Below are 15,320 nucleotides of genomic sequence, written 5' to 3' on the forward strand. Positions count from 1 at the left end.
GGGACCTCCAATGCTCCAGGGGCAATTGGACTTCCAGGTTCCCCACCCCTGCTCTACATTTTAGCATCCTAGGGGTCGGGGCGCGGGGGAATGGATGCATCTCTTTCCACCTTCTCCACATGGTTCCTACAATTTATGTATCTCCTATTTTGTAAATTATAATAAAAATATTTGAAGTTGAACGTTCAAATATTTAAGACAGATTTTTAAAAGTACTTCTTTATGTAGTGCAGACTTAAACTGTGAAACTCCCTCCCACAGGAGGCAGTGATGGCCACCAACTTGGATGGCTTGAAAAGAGGATTGGATAAATTCATGATGATGGAGGAGGAGGAGGAGGAGGAGGAGGAGGAGGAGAGGGCTATCGGTGCCTATGAGCCAGGATGGTTACGCTCTGCCTCCACAACAGGAGGCAGCAATGATTTGAAGTACCAGTTGCTGAAAACAACAGGGCTCTTGTGCTCAAATCTTGCTTACAGGTGTTCCATAATGGGCATCTGGTTGGCCACTGTGAGAACAGGATACTGGACTAGATGGGCCATTGGCCTGATCCATCAGGCTCTTCTTATATTCTTAATCGCCTCTATTAATTGCCTTTTTCCTCTTGAAGTTTTCCGTGTGTTTTTTATTACTCTCAAGGTGCAACTACAAATTCATCCTGCAATGGTTTTCTCAGCCACATCATGGCAGGCAAACCAAGACACTGCATTGGGTAATTGGCAGCTCTGACCCAGTTGGCAGAGGCAGGAAGGAGAGAAGGAGGGAGAGACAGAAGGAGGAGAGAGGAGAAGCATCGTGGCTCCGCCCCGCCCAGCGAGATGCTCCACTGGCAAAGGGCAGCTTCTTGTCACAAATGACTCCTCCTGAAGAATGTCTCTCTCTTGACCCATTTACTGGCTTCGCAAAAAAACTGTGCCAACGGGTGTTTTTTTCTCTACCCACTTTTTTTATTTCTTTCTGGGCTGCTGTTCAAAAGGAATTCCATGTATGCCAAGCTCACAACCCACGTGCTCCCCTCTGAGCTGCAACCAAGCAATTGGGGTGGTGGTGGCAGAGAGCAAGGCTAGATTGCATGCATCCCAACGCAGAAGGTCCCAAACCCACGTTCCCCTGGCAGCTTCAGCAAAAAGATCAGAACATAAAAAGTGAGCCCTGCTGGCTCAGGGATCATGCCAATCTAGACCAACATCCGGTTCAGTGGCCAGCAGGATTCTCATCTGGGGAAACCTGAACGCCAGAGGCAGAGTGCAGCCATCATAACTTGGAGCTTCCTTAAGACATCAGGGCTGGACCTGCCCGGGACCCACAAAAGGCACTGCCAATCCAGGCAGGCAGCAGTGTAGTGGGCTAAACAAAGGAGAACGGCATCAAAGCAGCTTCCCTGCACTTCTCTCGAAAAATCAGCAAAGCCGAAAGTGACCGGCCAAGTAAGCGCTATTGCTTTTCATTTGGGAAGGCATCTTCTAGTGGCTCATTGGGGGCAGGTACCACCTAATCCTGAATTAATTTGGGAAGAAGTCTCCACCCTTTGAGAACAAATGGGGCTTAGTCCTGAGTGTGTACTGGGCGTGGTAGTCTGAAGGTCACTGAGGCCACAGCAGCATGATGCCCTAGAAACACTGGACTAAAACTCCTATCAGCTCCTGCCCTGCATGGCCAATGGTGAGGAGGTGATGAAAGCTGTAATCTGACAACATCTGAAACGCCCCAGGCTGGACTAAGGGAAAGGGGACTAATGCGGTTTCGGGAGGAGTCAAGAGTGGTGCAGTGGTTAGAGTGTCAAACCAGCACCTTGGGAGATCAGGGTTCAAATTCTCACTCAGGACATGAAGCTCACTGGGAGACCTTAGCCAGTCACTGCCTCTCAGCCTAACCTACCTCATGGCATTATGAAGATTACAGTGTCAGAGTAGGACCTGGGAAAGATCAGGGTTCAACCACACATTTACACGTGTTCGCACACACAAGTCATGAAGCTCACTGACCTTGGGGCAGTCGCCTCACAGCAACCCTACCTCACAGGGCTGTTGTGGGGATTAAATGATGGTGTGGATAACCACACTCACCACCTTGAGCTCCTTGGAGGAAAAGGCCGGATACAGATGCAATAAACCAGAATCCCGTCCCATACACACAGCGAATGTTATTAGTAAAAACCACCATCGTTACAGCGCCTCCTGCTGGCCAAGGAGGGGAATCAGCCTCACCCGCGCTGCCGTACAACCTCAAGGCTCTTCCCTCGAAGGACCCATTCGAAGCCCCTGCAGGGACCACTAGGGTGGAGGCGAGACGCACCCACCTCGCTTGGCAGCACCTTGTGGTCCTCCTGCCCTGCGGGATGAGCCGGAGGAGCCATGAGGCAACCCGTCAACCCACCCCGTCAGATCGCCACCACCCACCTGCTTCGTGAAGAGGATGGCGGTGTCCCAGTACTCGGGGTGCTTGTCGCTGCCCTTGTTCAGCTTCTTCTGCCACGCGCAGAAGTTGCGCAGGCTGAGGGCGGCGTTGCTCGTCACCTTGGGCCCCTTGTCGTCCTGCCCGATGACCAGGAACTTGACCACGGCTAGCTGGATGGGGTTCTGGATGCTGGGGTGCCGGTAGAGGCGCGCCGCCGTGGCCATGAGTGTCAGCAGGTAGTGCTGCAGGTCGCCGCCATGGAACTTAGCCATGGACTCGTCCGCCACCACCAGCGTCTCCACGTAGCGCGGGATGGAGACGAAGCGCTTAGCCCGGGGCGGCGGAGGCTGCGGCGCGTGGCCCGTCCCGTTGCGGGGGCCCCGCCGGGCCCCGGGGGCCCCCTTGTACTTCTCCAGGGCTTGCAGGATGGCCGGGTTCCAGCCGGAGCCCACGCCGCAGCGGGAAGTCGGGACGGCGGGACCCGGCGCGCTCCGGCGCTGCAGCAGGTGCTCCCCGGGGCCGCTCCACAGCGCCCGATTCCCACCACCGTTCTCGACGGGGCGGATGAGGTACTCGGCGCCGCGGTAGCCGAAAGCCCCCGTGAGCCCACCGCAGAGGCTCAGAGCCGCGAAAGAGTCCGCGTCCGCATTGACGTCCCCGGAGTAGAAGCAGCGACGCAGGTCTCCCTCCTGCTCGGCCGCTCCCGCCGTCGGGGCGCTGCCCAGGTACTGCGTGGCGAAGGCGGGCGCCAGGAACTGGGCGTCGGGGCGCAGGTGCAGGTAGAAATCCTGGTGGAAAGCCGTGATCTGGAAGGTGGCTCCTTGCCCGACGGGGGCGCCCTCGGGTGGCCCATAGAAATACGGCCGGCCGCCCTCCGGGGAGGGGTCCAGGCGGATGGGGGTGACCAGCTCCGTCTCCGCCGGGGCGCACAACCCTCGCAGGACGGTCAGGCAGAGCAAGAGGGCACCCCGACGGAGGAGGAGCAGGAGGAGCGGCATGGCGCGGCGGGGAGGACGCGGGCAGGGCCGGCCGGGGCAACTGCAGGTCCTTCGCGTCTGGGAGCAGCCTGCCGCCCGCTCACTCACTCACTCAGCGAGGCATCGCGGCCGGCGCGCTCCTGCTACCACCCCCCTCGACGGTGCCTGGCTTTGCAAACAGGCAGCGCGCTTGCTAGGAGAGCTTTATATACATCGCCGCCGTGTGCCAATTTCTGTCCCTTTTCTTTTCTTTTTTTTTAAATCAAGGCTTCGGAGCCAGAGTTGCTTTTCCTTCGCCTGCTGCTTTTTTCTCCGAGGGGAGGTGCTGAAGGCGCTTATTGGGCCTGCCCTCAGCCACTTGCAGCTCGCCCGGTGCCTCCTAGTAGCGCGCCGCGGCGCGCTCGCCTCGCGTTTTAAAGAGCCAGAGCGAGTTTAGCTGACTTTTGCTCTCTCTCTCGCTCTCTGTCTCTGTCTCTCTGTCTCTCTCTCTCTCTTCCTCAGAGAGTGAGACCATCTGCAACGTTTGCTGTTCTTTTTCCTGCCTCCTCTGCAGCCCCTTCGCCCCACTTCAGCGCAGCCCCTCTCATTGAAGTTCCTCAGTTCCACTGACTCTGCTTTTTTTCACAGGGCTGTTGCGTTGTGTTTGTGGCCAGATCTTCTGCGTTTTCCTGAACCCCAGGAAAGCTTTCACAAGCCAAAAGAGCCAGCCAAAAGGATGTTTGTGTGTGCATGTATGTGTTTTTCTAAAGAAAGATGCACTCTGAGTGTGCCAAAAAATGCCTTAGGCTGCTGCATTCCATCTCCTTTCTCTTCATTAGCCTTCGCCTTATCATTTCCGACTTGGAAAGCACTCTGTGTGCACTTCTGAGCACCGCCTGTTACCGGCCGCTTGCAATTGAACAAATAACTTTTTCCATTGTCCTCCTTCCTTCGTCCACAGAAATTCCTTCTTTATTTTCACACTCGTGTTTGCACACACCTTGCAGCCTGGAGACCAAAGACCTTGCAGGTGCAGCTCAGAACAGTGTGACCACCATGGACCTGTCAGAGAGCAGGGTTCAAATCCCCCCATGTGGCCACAAAGCTCACTGGGTGACCTTGGGCCAGCCACTGCCTCTCAGCCTAACCTCACAGGGTTGTTGTGGGGATTAAATGAGGGGGGAGAACTACTTTGTACCCTGCCTTGAGCTCCTTGGAGTAGAAGGTGGGTTAACAACAGCCAGTGTGGAGTCACAAACTCTTGAGTCGCAAAGGCCTGGGTTTTGACTGTCGCCTCGCCTACAAAGTCCAGAGACGGACTTAGAAAAACCACTCTTGCTCACACAGCCTCAGCCCCTCATCAGAAAAATGGGCGTAATTTTCTGCTGATGAGACTTTCATGGACTGTTGTGAGGATTGTGACAATATTCCTGTCTGTCAGGGTTTGGAGGGTGCTTCCTGGTGGGTGTCTATGATGGAATTCCCTTGGCAAAGAGTTGTGTCTGCCACATTCAAGAAGCAGTTGTTTGCCTTTATCCTGGCCCTTGATTCTATTTACCTGCCTACCTATCCATCTGTTTCCATGAGCAAGCCATGGCAGAGCTTGTCTACCGGTAAGGCCCAGGGGAGGAGTCTTGCTAGAAGAAAGTTATAAACTCACAGTGCATGACGGTGGAAGTCTGGCTAGACCCAGCCTACAACAATGCCATAACCCACTCAACCACTTCTACCAGTGGAAAGGACACAGTTGCAGCTGCCTCCCAATACCTATTCTGCATTTGTAAGAACTTAATCATTTAGTGTGGCAGCACCAGCTCTTTGGAACTCCTTGCCTATTGAGATCTAGTGGGGGACTTCCATCTATACTTTTCAGCACTTGATAAAAAACATTCTTGTTTAGACAAGCCTGCCCAGGTGCTTAGAAAGTTGCGGTAATTTTAATCTGTTTCAGTATTTCAACTTGTATGTTTAAAAGTACCGTTGTAATTTTTTATTCTTTAATCTCATTGAAAATCACTTTGGTTTCTTGTTGTCGTTTAAAAAACAAACAAAAAACAAGCAGTGTATAAATTTTATGAAACAAATATATAAGGTACACACTATGTGATAGTGTGCATTCGGTGCTGCTGGCAAGCGCCTTTCGGGGTACTGCATGCAGGGCCGGTGCTAGGGTTTTTTGCGCCCCAGGCGAGATCACCTCCTGGCGCCCCCCCCCCATTTCCCAGAGTTGTTGACCTTTTTTAGAAAAAATATATAAGTGGAATAAAAAATAAATAAATAAATAAAAATAGAAAAAAGAAAAAAAGAAATAGAAAAAAAGAAAAATAGAAAAAATAAAAAAGTAGAAAAAATAAAAATAAAATAAAAAGAGTGTTCCTTGGCTGAAAGGCGGGCGAGGCCACTCAACAGCTGAGGGCGCGGAGGAGGCAGCCCCAGGCAGCACCAGGGGGGTGGCGGGCGGCGGGCAAGCTGACCAGCACTCCCTCCATTTTGGCGCCCTAGGCAGCTGCCTAGTTCGCCTTAATGGATGCGCCGGCCCTGGCTGCATGCACGATGCCATTCCCTATATTGTCCCTGTCCCACACTGTTTTGTCAACCTAAATCGCGTTCCGCTGAGAAGTTATAATCCGTTTTGTGCCAATGAGAATGCCTTTCTCAAGCGCTTACTGCCTACGTGTGGACACAGAAAGCGCTTTCTCAGGTCCCCTCTGATTGGGGCAGACCCACCAACATTGCAGGACTGCGCTGCTCCCCCCCATATTTCTCCTCCATCTCACCCAATGCAGTAAGAACCCCTCTCCCCCCCCCCTGAAAGCACCCCCAGAACACTGGGAAAGCACTATATGAATGCTCAGTATTATTTTCAAGTTGTCTGCAATGAATTGTAAGGGAAGCGTCCATGTGGATGTGAAAAAGTCTCCATGGGATTCGCAACCCTCCAGTAACCTCTTCTTATCACTAGCAACATCATATGAGCTTTGTATGCTGACATCAGCAAAGGAATGAGAGGATGCTGTCTGTTGCTTTTCTTTGCAAAACAGAGCAGAGAGAGCTGGCCAAAGCATAAACAGAAAGAAATGCAAGACTGAAAATGGTTAACTCCCATCCATAGTAGAAACAGACACAAAGGTCAAACTTTTGAAAACTGCAGAGGAGGCGTTTATTAAGCAATCTGAAATAATTAAGAACGTCCCTTCAAAAAATACAAGACGTCTGCATTTTGGGATTATAACATGTGATGCAATCCTATATAAAAACCATATTGTGTTCAGTGGCACAAACCCCTCATGTTGTTTGTAGGACCGCAACCTTCTCAGAAGATGTAAAGTATTTCCTACACACTGATAACATCCGATTATTGTTCAGGCTTATTTAGTGTTTTTGAATTGTTTGTTTCTGCACTCAAGACAGTTAAAGACATGATAAAAAGAGGTGCAGGTTAATAGGTATTGTTTTATTGGTGGTTGATGTCTTATTGCGTATATTGCTGTACATTTATCTGAGCTGGTGTGCAGGGTCAATTAAATAAAGTTTATGGATGTGCAGCAGAGAGCAGGGAGGAGGAAAAGGCAGGTTTTGACAGTCCGCTGGACAGGCACGCAAGATGGAAGAGGAGGCTATAAGGTTTCATCATCAAAGGGATGATGGCATCCTGCCCAGGTCTCCCCTGTGACTTGCTGTTCCATCCCTGTGCCCTGATCAAAGTAGGATTATTCCTTCATGAAGATGAATCATTCATTCATCTTAAATTTTATTCTAGTCACATGGTTGAAAGGCTTTCTGCCAGGAGAGGTGATTTATTTTTATTGATTTATTTTCAAAAGTTCCATCCCACCTACTATACCAAAGAGACTTGAGGCAGCTAATGAAAAGTAATAGAAACAGAATAAAACATACACAACCCCCTTATATGATGATTCTTATTATCAAATATTTATTTACACCCCACCTTTTTCCTGGACAAGGACTCAAAGTGGCTTACAGATAAAATAAGAACAGCTAAAACCACAGGGAAATAACAAAAGGTCCTTTATCTTTACTAGATTTTAATGTATTTATGTAGCTTTAATTCTATCAGTGTTTTATTGTTTGTTTGTTTTTAAAGCTACATAAATACATTAAAATCTATTAAAGGTAAAGGTAAAGGACCCCTGGACGGTTAAGTCCAGTTAAAGGTGACTTTTCAGGCTGAGGGAGTCAACGTTTGTCCACAGACAGCTTTCTGGGTCATGTCTAAACTGCTATTGGCACACGGAGATGCCGTTTACTTTCCCACCGCAGTGGTACCTATTTCTCTATTTGCACTGGTATGCCATCGAACTGCTAGGCTGGCAGAAGCTGGGACAGAGCAATGGGAGCTCACCCCATCATGCAGAGCAGATTTGAACTGCCAGCCTTAAAATCTATTAAAACCATACTAGTAATTACAATAAAAACATCACGGCACCAACCATTTCATTAAAAGTACAGTGGTACCTCGAGTTACAAATGCCTCAGGTTACAAATGCTTCAGGTTGGAAACTCTGCTAACCTGGAAGAGTTACTTTGAGTTGAGAACTTTGCCCCAGAATGAGAACAGAAATCATGTGCCGTCAGCAGAGGCCCCATTAGCAAAAGCACGCCTCTAGTTAAGAACAGTTTCAGGTTAAGAACGGACCTCCGGAACGAATTCAGTTTGTAACTAGAGGTACCACTGCAGTTATTTTACAAAAGCCTGTTGGAACAAGAACATATTCACCTGCCGACAGGAGGACAAGGAGAGGGCCTGTCTAGTTTCTCGAGGGAAGGAGTTCCATTATATTGCCCTCTGATGAGTAACATATCAATATGCAGTGCATTTTAGGAAATTTCAGTAGCACAGAAAGAACATAAGTAACAAAAGATTTTTTTTATAAAAAGAAAAAGAAAAATGCCAGGCCTTCTGAGAGCCAGTGTGGTGTAGTGGTTAAGAGCGGTAGACTCGTAATCTGGGGAACCGGGTTCGCGTCTCCGCTCCTCCACATGCAGCTGCTGGGTGACCTTGGGCTAGTCACACTTCTTTGAAGTCTCTCAGCCCCACCCACCTCACAGGGTGTTTGTTGTGGGGGAGGAGGGGAAAGGAGATTGTTAGCTGCTTTGAGACTCCTTTGGGTAGTGATAAAGCGGGATATCAAATCCAAACTCCTCTTCTTCTTCTTCTTCTTCTTCTTCTTCTTCTTCTTCTTCTTCTTCTTCTTCTTCTTCTTCTTCTTCTTCTTATTCTCCGATCACCTGAAGCAGCATAGTGATGGAGCCTGACAAACCCCACTTGGCAAGGTAGGTGCAATAACACAAAAGGCCCTGCCACTGGTTGCTAACAGCAGCCTTGCACCCTGAGGCCAAGAGGTTTGAAGCAGGGGCTCAGGTGGCAATCGGAACATGCAAGGAAAAATATATGGGGAAAGCAGAACTGATCCACAAGCTGTCTCGACGGGTGGTTCAATGTGCCTTCAGCACTTAAGGTGGGAGAGGGTCCTCTGTGGCATTGGAAAGACCCGCGTTGGGCTATGTGGCAAACCCAGCTCTGCCCCCCAATAGAAACTTGCCTCACTCTGCCTAATGGTGGCACAAAGCACTGGGGAAGAGATGCCCCAGCTCCCAAGCCATTAAGGGTTTTCAAGGTTAACCGCAGCACCTTGAATTGAGCCCAGAAATTAACTGGCAGTCGGTGCAAATCACACGGAAATAGTTTGATAAAATCAACTTGGCCAGTTTCTGCCAGCAATCTGTGCCCCTTGACACCTGCCCCACTCTAACACACCCACCCTGTGATGCCCGCCTTCCCCGCCCCTGTGCAAAACGTTTGCACATAAGTCACGTAGTCAAAATCAATGCTTGTTTTTATTGCCCTGAAATGGTTTAATGGTAAATGAAGCCGTCCTTGCAGACAAGCTGGTTTCTGCTTTGATTTAAAGATTTGGCAGGGAGACAGCTGCAGCTGAAGAATTTTATGCATTTCTGAAATCTAAACCAACGGGACTGTCTACCAGGAGGTTGAGAGAAAGAGAGAGAGAGCTTTCCCTCTACCCCACAAGCCTGTCTTGCTAGCGCATAAAATTAGAGATCTGTTGCTAGTGCTCACATCAGCCATCATCAAGGCCTCTTTTGGGCCAAACCTGTGACCCACAAAAGCTTTCTGAGCAACTCAGAGTGAGTGAATGGGTGAATTTAGCTAATGAGCTCAGTTACTTGAATGAACAGTACTTTGCTTGCGGGTGAAAAGAGGGGCTTTTATTCAGCTGCACTTACAGGGCTCAAGGACTTCAGAGACTTAACAGAACTTCCCCACCCCGAAGCACCTCACTCACTTGGAGAGAGGGAGAGAAAGTCAGATGTTCCTTGTTTGAAAAGATTCTCCCTTATTCTGGGACGTTGACAGTTTATTGCTGGAAAAGGAAAAGAAAAGAAAAAAGAATGAGTATAGCTGAATGGGCTGATTCAGTAATTGCATATTTGACGTGTGGTTTTTTTAATTGGAACTGTCTCCTCCGCAAGAGTGCTGGGCCCTAATTGTGTGTACCTCTTGAGATGCATGTCAGATGATCCTTCAGAGACAAAAATGACGTTCCCATCATTGGTGGAAGCGAGGGAGAATGCAGGCAAGTGGGGCTCCTCAGGGACCTTTCTCAGAGCAAGAGTGATGATGTCATCTGCCAGGGGTCGTTGAGGGATCCTTGTGGCTCTAGCAAGTGAATGAGGGGATAACATGGCTTTCAAGTTTTATCATTTTGGGGTGGGAGTTCAGCATAAAGCAGAAGATGAGGAGATGAATCAGGCAGAGGCTGGGCCCTTCTTTCTTTTAGGGATACACAGTTTTGAATGAAGCGTTTCAGTGGTGGCACTTCTTTGCAAAGTTGTCAAAATTTCTAATTAAAGGCCAAAGGTGAGAGCTCAGGGCGTTTAACGTATGAGGTCAGAAGGATGCCCAACTGAGTTCAATGGAATTTGCACCCAGAAAACTGTGCACAGGATTGCAGTTATGCTGATCCCAGACCCTCCAAGCATCCCTATTTTTCAGGGACATCCCAGATTTAGAGAAGCTGTCCCGGTTTCTGATTGGATTCCAGATTTGATCCCGTTTTTCCTTAGGATGTCCCTATTTTCATTGGAGAAATGTTGGAGGGTCTGGAGTTACCCAACCGCCCAAGGCAATCCTGTATAGGGAAGTTGTTTTTTTTAATGTTTAATGTTTTATTATGTTGTTATATATGTTGGAAGCTGCCCAGAGTGGTTGGGGCAACCGAGTAAGATATGTGGGGTATAAATAGTGAAGTTATCATTATGGAATGGGACATCTTGATTTTCATTGGAGAAATGCTGGAGGGTATATGATCCTATTAATAGGCATTATGCACTGGTGTGTGTGTGTGTGTGTGTGTGTGTTTTGCAGAAAAAGTCAACATGATGCATTCCAGATTTTTGGATCACAATTCCCATCATCCGTGACCCCATTGGTCACACTGGCATAGCTGCCAAGTTATCCCTTTTTTACAGGGATTTTCCCTTATGGTGAATAGGCTTCCTCGCGAGAAAAGTGAAAACTTGGCAGCTATGCACTGGGTGGGGCTGATAGGAGTTGTAATCCTAAAATCTGCTACCCATCCTTGATGCCATTGGATCAACATACCTACAGCGGGCTGGAACTTTCCCACTCTGGACTAGTGGGTCATGTTCAGACTGTGAGCTGGAGGTTCCCCACCTCTACCCTAAGCCCCCGCTCCTTTTAAAAACATTTCTGACTGTGTGCTTCAAGCAGTGCAAGGAATGTGGGTCTTGCCACCATTTAAATGTCCCCAAATAGCTGCAAGTAACCCTGCACCAAGTGCATTGTGGGTAACTGCTTGGAGCACTACTGCTGCCCACAGTTGCCTATTACTGGGAAGCCCACCAGGACCCAGTGACAGAAATGGGGGGGAGGAATCTGCTAAAATACACTTTCATACTGTCCAACATGTGTTCTCATGGTACCCCCAAATGCACATTTTGGGTGCCGCAAATGATTGCGGCCATGAAAAGTTGGGGGGTGTTTCAGGACAAGATCTTGGCCCCAAATCACGTTATTTCAGGGCATCCAAAACGACCTGAATCTTCCAACCTTAAGCTCCATTGGATGTCAGTAGTTAGTAGGTTGCCGTATGTCTGGATTTTCCATAAAAATAGCTCGAATACGGTAACCCTAAGTTATAGTGTTATGAGAGATGGGGGGGGGAAACTTCCGAAAGAGCCTCCGGAAGAAATCCTGACCCTCCCCTTGTGTGCAGTCACCTTACCCCCACTGTAGCATTTGCACAGGTCTCTTTTCGCCACCCCTTAGTTTTTGTATTTGTGTTTCAAGTACGGAACGGTAAAGAGGAAGGCGAGGGGAGCAGTCGAGGAAAAGGTCATTAATTGCTAAGTCAACAGGAAACGCCTCCCCTTAATGGGCACTTGGAGACTTTTTGGCAAAGGTTGAATGAGGACTTTGCCGAAGGAGGGGCACAGAAACACAATGGGCAGGTCAACTCCATCCGGCAGGGCACCGACTCTCGAAAGGCACCTGATAACACGCAGACCCATGAAATCAAAGCCCTTTTTAATTGTATCATTAAGGGCAGAAGTACACGCTTCAGCTGAAGAGCACATAAAGAACATTTCCTCCTCCACCCCGAAAAGGGAAATCCTGGGAACTGTAGTTTGTTAAGGGTCCCGGGAATGTGAGGGGTAAACTAAAGTTCCCAGGATTCTTTATGGGGGTGAGAAGTGTGCTTTCAAGTTACGGTGTGTGCACAGCCACAGTACATCAAGAAGACTAATGGTTTATGATGCAGAAGGTGAGGTCCTATGGCCAGAAGATTTCATGTGGGCTGTCTTAGACGTTGGTGGTTGTGGCGCATTATGACGACGTGTGAACATGTTCCTCATCTGTGCCAACTCACGGGAAAATATCAAGAGCCAGGAGGAAGGAGAGAGGACTGAAACGACAATTCCTGCTTTGGTTACATTTTTTGAGCCAACATGTATGATGAGGGGTGTGGACTTCAGCTTCTGATGGAGAGGAACATCTGGAGAAGGATTCAAGGGCCCATGGCAAAATGCCGCTTTTGCCACCTAAATCTGATTTCAACTTGTGGGATGGGGCAAACTATTATAGATTGAAATTACACTCCAGCAATACTGCTCCATTTTCTTCATTCTGAATCATCAAACCACCTCCAGTTCACAAGGGACTATAACAGTCATTTAAATCAGTTGACTCATCAGTCAAAACCATGAAAGTTAGTTCTAAACCAATTTTCGACCAATCATCTTGGTTGAGTGCCTTGTGATATAGTAAAAAGGTAAAGGGACCCCTGACCATTAGGTCCAGTCGTGACCGACTCTGGGGTTGTGCACTCATCTCGCATTATTGGCCGAGGGAGCCAACGTATAGCTTCCATGTCATGTGGCCAGCATGACAAAGCCGCTTCTGGCAAACCAGAGCAGCACATGGAAATGCCGTTTACCTTCCCGCTGTAGCGGTTCCTATTTATCTACTTGCATTTTGACGTGCTTTCGAACTGCTAGGCTGGCAGGAGCTGGGACCAAGCAACGGGAGCTCACCCCGTCGCAGGGATTCGAACCGCCGACCTTCTGATCAGCAAGCCCTAGGCTCAGTGGTTTAACCCATAGCGCCACCTGAGTCCCCATTTGTGATATAGTATGCACCCTTTAACATCACATCTCCACACAATGTTTTTCATAACAAAGCAAACTTCCATAATTTGGGGGCATCGTACCTTTGCCAGGGACCACCAGATAAAGAGATCAAGCACAAGGCCATTGGATAAACTAAAGTTAAGTGTATTGACATAAATACATCAAGATCTGTGACTCAAAGTCTGTGTGGACTTAACTAAACTGAGGAGTAGGGAAGAGGGGGAAATTTGATTCAGTTCCCATTTAAAAGTGAACTGAAGCAAATTTGCATTTTTTCAAACACAGCTATCCTTTGAAATTCAGATTTCTCCAAAAATTTGCAATGGAGTTTTCTGGCTGAGTGAATCCAAATTACCCTGCCCTAATATGGAAATCAGAGCACTTATTCTGGATGCACATTCACCCTCTTCTTTCTCTGACTGCATCCATTTCCCCCTACTACAAAAGCACATTTCTGTCTCTTCTGGAAGCCTTGTGTGAAATGTCAGTAATTTAAAGCCAGAAGAAAGATGAGGGAAAACCCAGAGATCTCACCCTATATTCTGCTTCGAAAACAACAACCACTCTGGTTTAATATAGCCCTTTCAAGAGTTCCAAGCCAAAGATAGACTGCAAAGGGCTTGAGAAGCTGAGGAAATGTTGTCTTTGTATCTCCACTCCACTTGCCTTCACTTGAAAGGCTGGCGGCAGCAAGAAGCTGGATACCGGCCCAAGAGCGTGCAAGGGACATTCTTCCTGTTTCCTGGGCCAACAGCTCTCAGGCTGACCAAGAAGGATGGACTCTTGCGATGGACCAAGATCAAGCCCAACCTAAATGTAATCAGATGCTTGTGGAAGAGCTGCATCATGGGACTTATGGCCATTTCATTCATCCCAAAGTGGTAAACTTTGTTTTGCTAGCCAGCAAGGTAAAAAAAGGTAAAGGACCCCTGGACGGTTAAGTCCAGTCAAAGGTGACTTTGGGGTTGTGCCGCTCATCTCACTTTCAGGCCGAGGGAGTCGGTGTTTGTCCACAGACAGCTTTCCGGGTCATGTGGACAGCAGGACTAAACTGCTTCTGGCGCAACGGAGCACCGTGACGGAAACCAGAGCGCACAGAAATGCCATTTACCTTCCCGCCGCAGCAGTACCTATTTATCTACTTGCACTGGAGTGCTTTTGAACTGCTAGGTTGACAGGAGCTGGGACAGAGCAACAGGAGTTCACCCCGTAGCGGGGATTTGAACTGCCAACCTTCTGATCAGCAAGGTTTAGACCACAACGCCACCTGCTGTGCCAGCAGACACACCCAAGTCAGGCTCCCTAGTGAGCATTTTGGTATGACGCTTTATCCTGAAAAGGCGGAGGGATTATTTGTTGTGCTGAGTTTTCAATCTGGGACCTGGAGAGGGTGGTATACCAGCTTGGCTTCCCTTTAGAACTCTATCACCCATCTTATTTTTTTAAAGTCATGTTGGCTGCCATTTTGTTTCCAGATCCAGTTCAAGGTGCTCACACTAGTGTTTAAATCCCTAAATGTCCAAGGTTCCACATAAATAAGAGATGGCATCCTTCCTTACAGACCCTCTTGGCTGTTGTGATCTGTGGTGGGTGGGTGGGCTCTTGTTGGTTCTACTATCTTCAGAGATTCACAGAGGTGACCCCTAACCTTTGGAATTCCCTCTCCACCGAGGGGCACCCACCACCTTCATTGGACAGCTATTGTTGCATGCTGAAGACACACGTCTTTGTCATGACCTTTGGCCACACACACACACACACACACACACACACACACACACACACACACACAACCATTCTAGATACATTTGTAATTTGTCTAAAACTGTGTTTAATGCTGCATTTTTTATTGCCGTAACCCACCCTGGGAACTTCTGGTGAAGGACAGTTAATTTTGTTGTTGTTTAGTCGTTTAGTCATGTCCGACTCTTCGTGACCCCATGGACCATAGCACGCCAGGCACTCCTGTCTTCCACTGCCTCCCGCAGTTTGGTCAAACTCATGTTCGTAGCTTCGAGAACACTGTCCAACCATCTCGTCCTCTGTCGTCCCCTTCTCCTAGTGCCCTCAATCTTTCCCAACATCAGGGTCTTTTCCAAGGAGTCTTCTCTTCTCATGAGGTGGCCAAAGTATTGGAGCCTCAGCTTCACGATCTGTCCTTCCAGTGAGCACTCAGGACTGATATTATTATTATTATTATTATTATTATTATTATTATTATTATTATTTGATAGCCAGCCCACCCCCATAGCTGCAACCCAGACAGAACTAGGT

The 15,320-nt window shown here is 48.4% G+C and overlaps 1 protein-coding gene across 1 annotated transcript in view; it reads right to left on the minus strand.

Moving 5' to 3' along the window:
- Nucleotides 1-3,597, minus strand: part of ADAMTS15 (ADAM metallopeptidase with thrombospondin type 1 motif 15) — a 41,755-nt gene extending 38,158 nt beyond the window's left edge. Inside the window, exon 1 of the mRNA XM_035139258.3 lies at nt 2,400-3,597. Within this exon, the coding sequence (XP_034995149.2) occupies nt 2,400-3,395 (996 nt within the window). The 5' untranslated portion in view covers nt 3,396-3,597. The remainder of the gene's footprint in view (nt 1-2,399) is intronic.
- Nucleotides 3,598-15,320: the final 11,723 nt, after the last annotated feature.

The sequence above is a fragment of the Zootoca vivipara genome, chromosome 14, assembly GCF_965207765.1.
Source record: "Zootoca vivipara chromosome 14, rZooViv2.hap1.1, whole genome shotgun sequence".
In the NCBI taxonomy this organism is placed as follows: domain Eukaryota; kingdom Metazoa; phylum Chordata; class Lepidosauria; order Squamata; family Lacertidae; genus Zootoca; species Zootoca vivipara.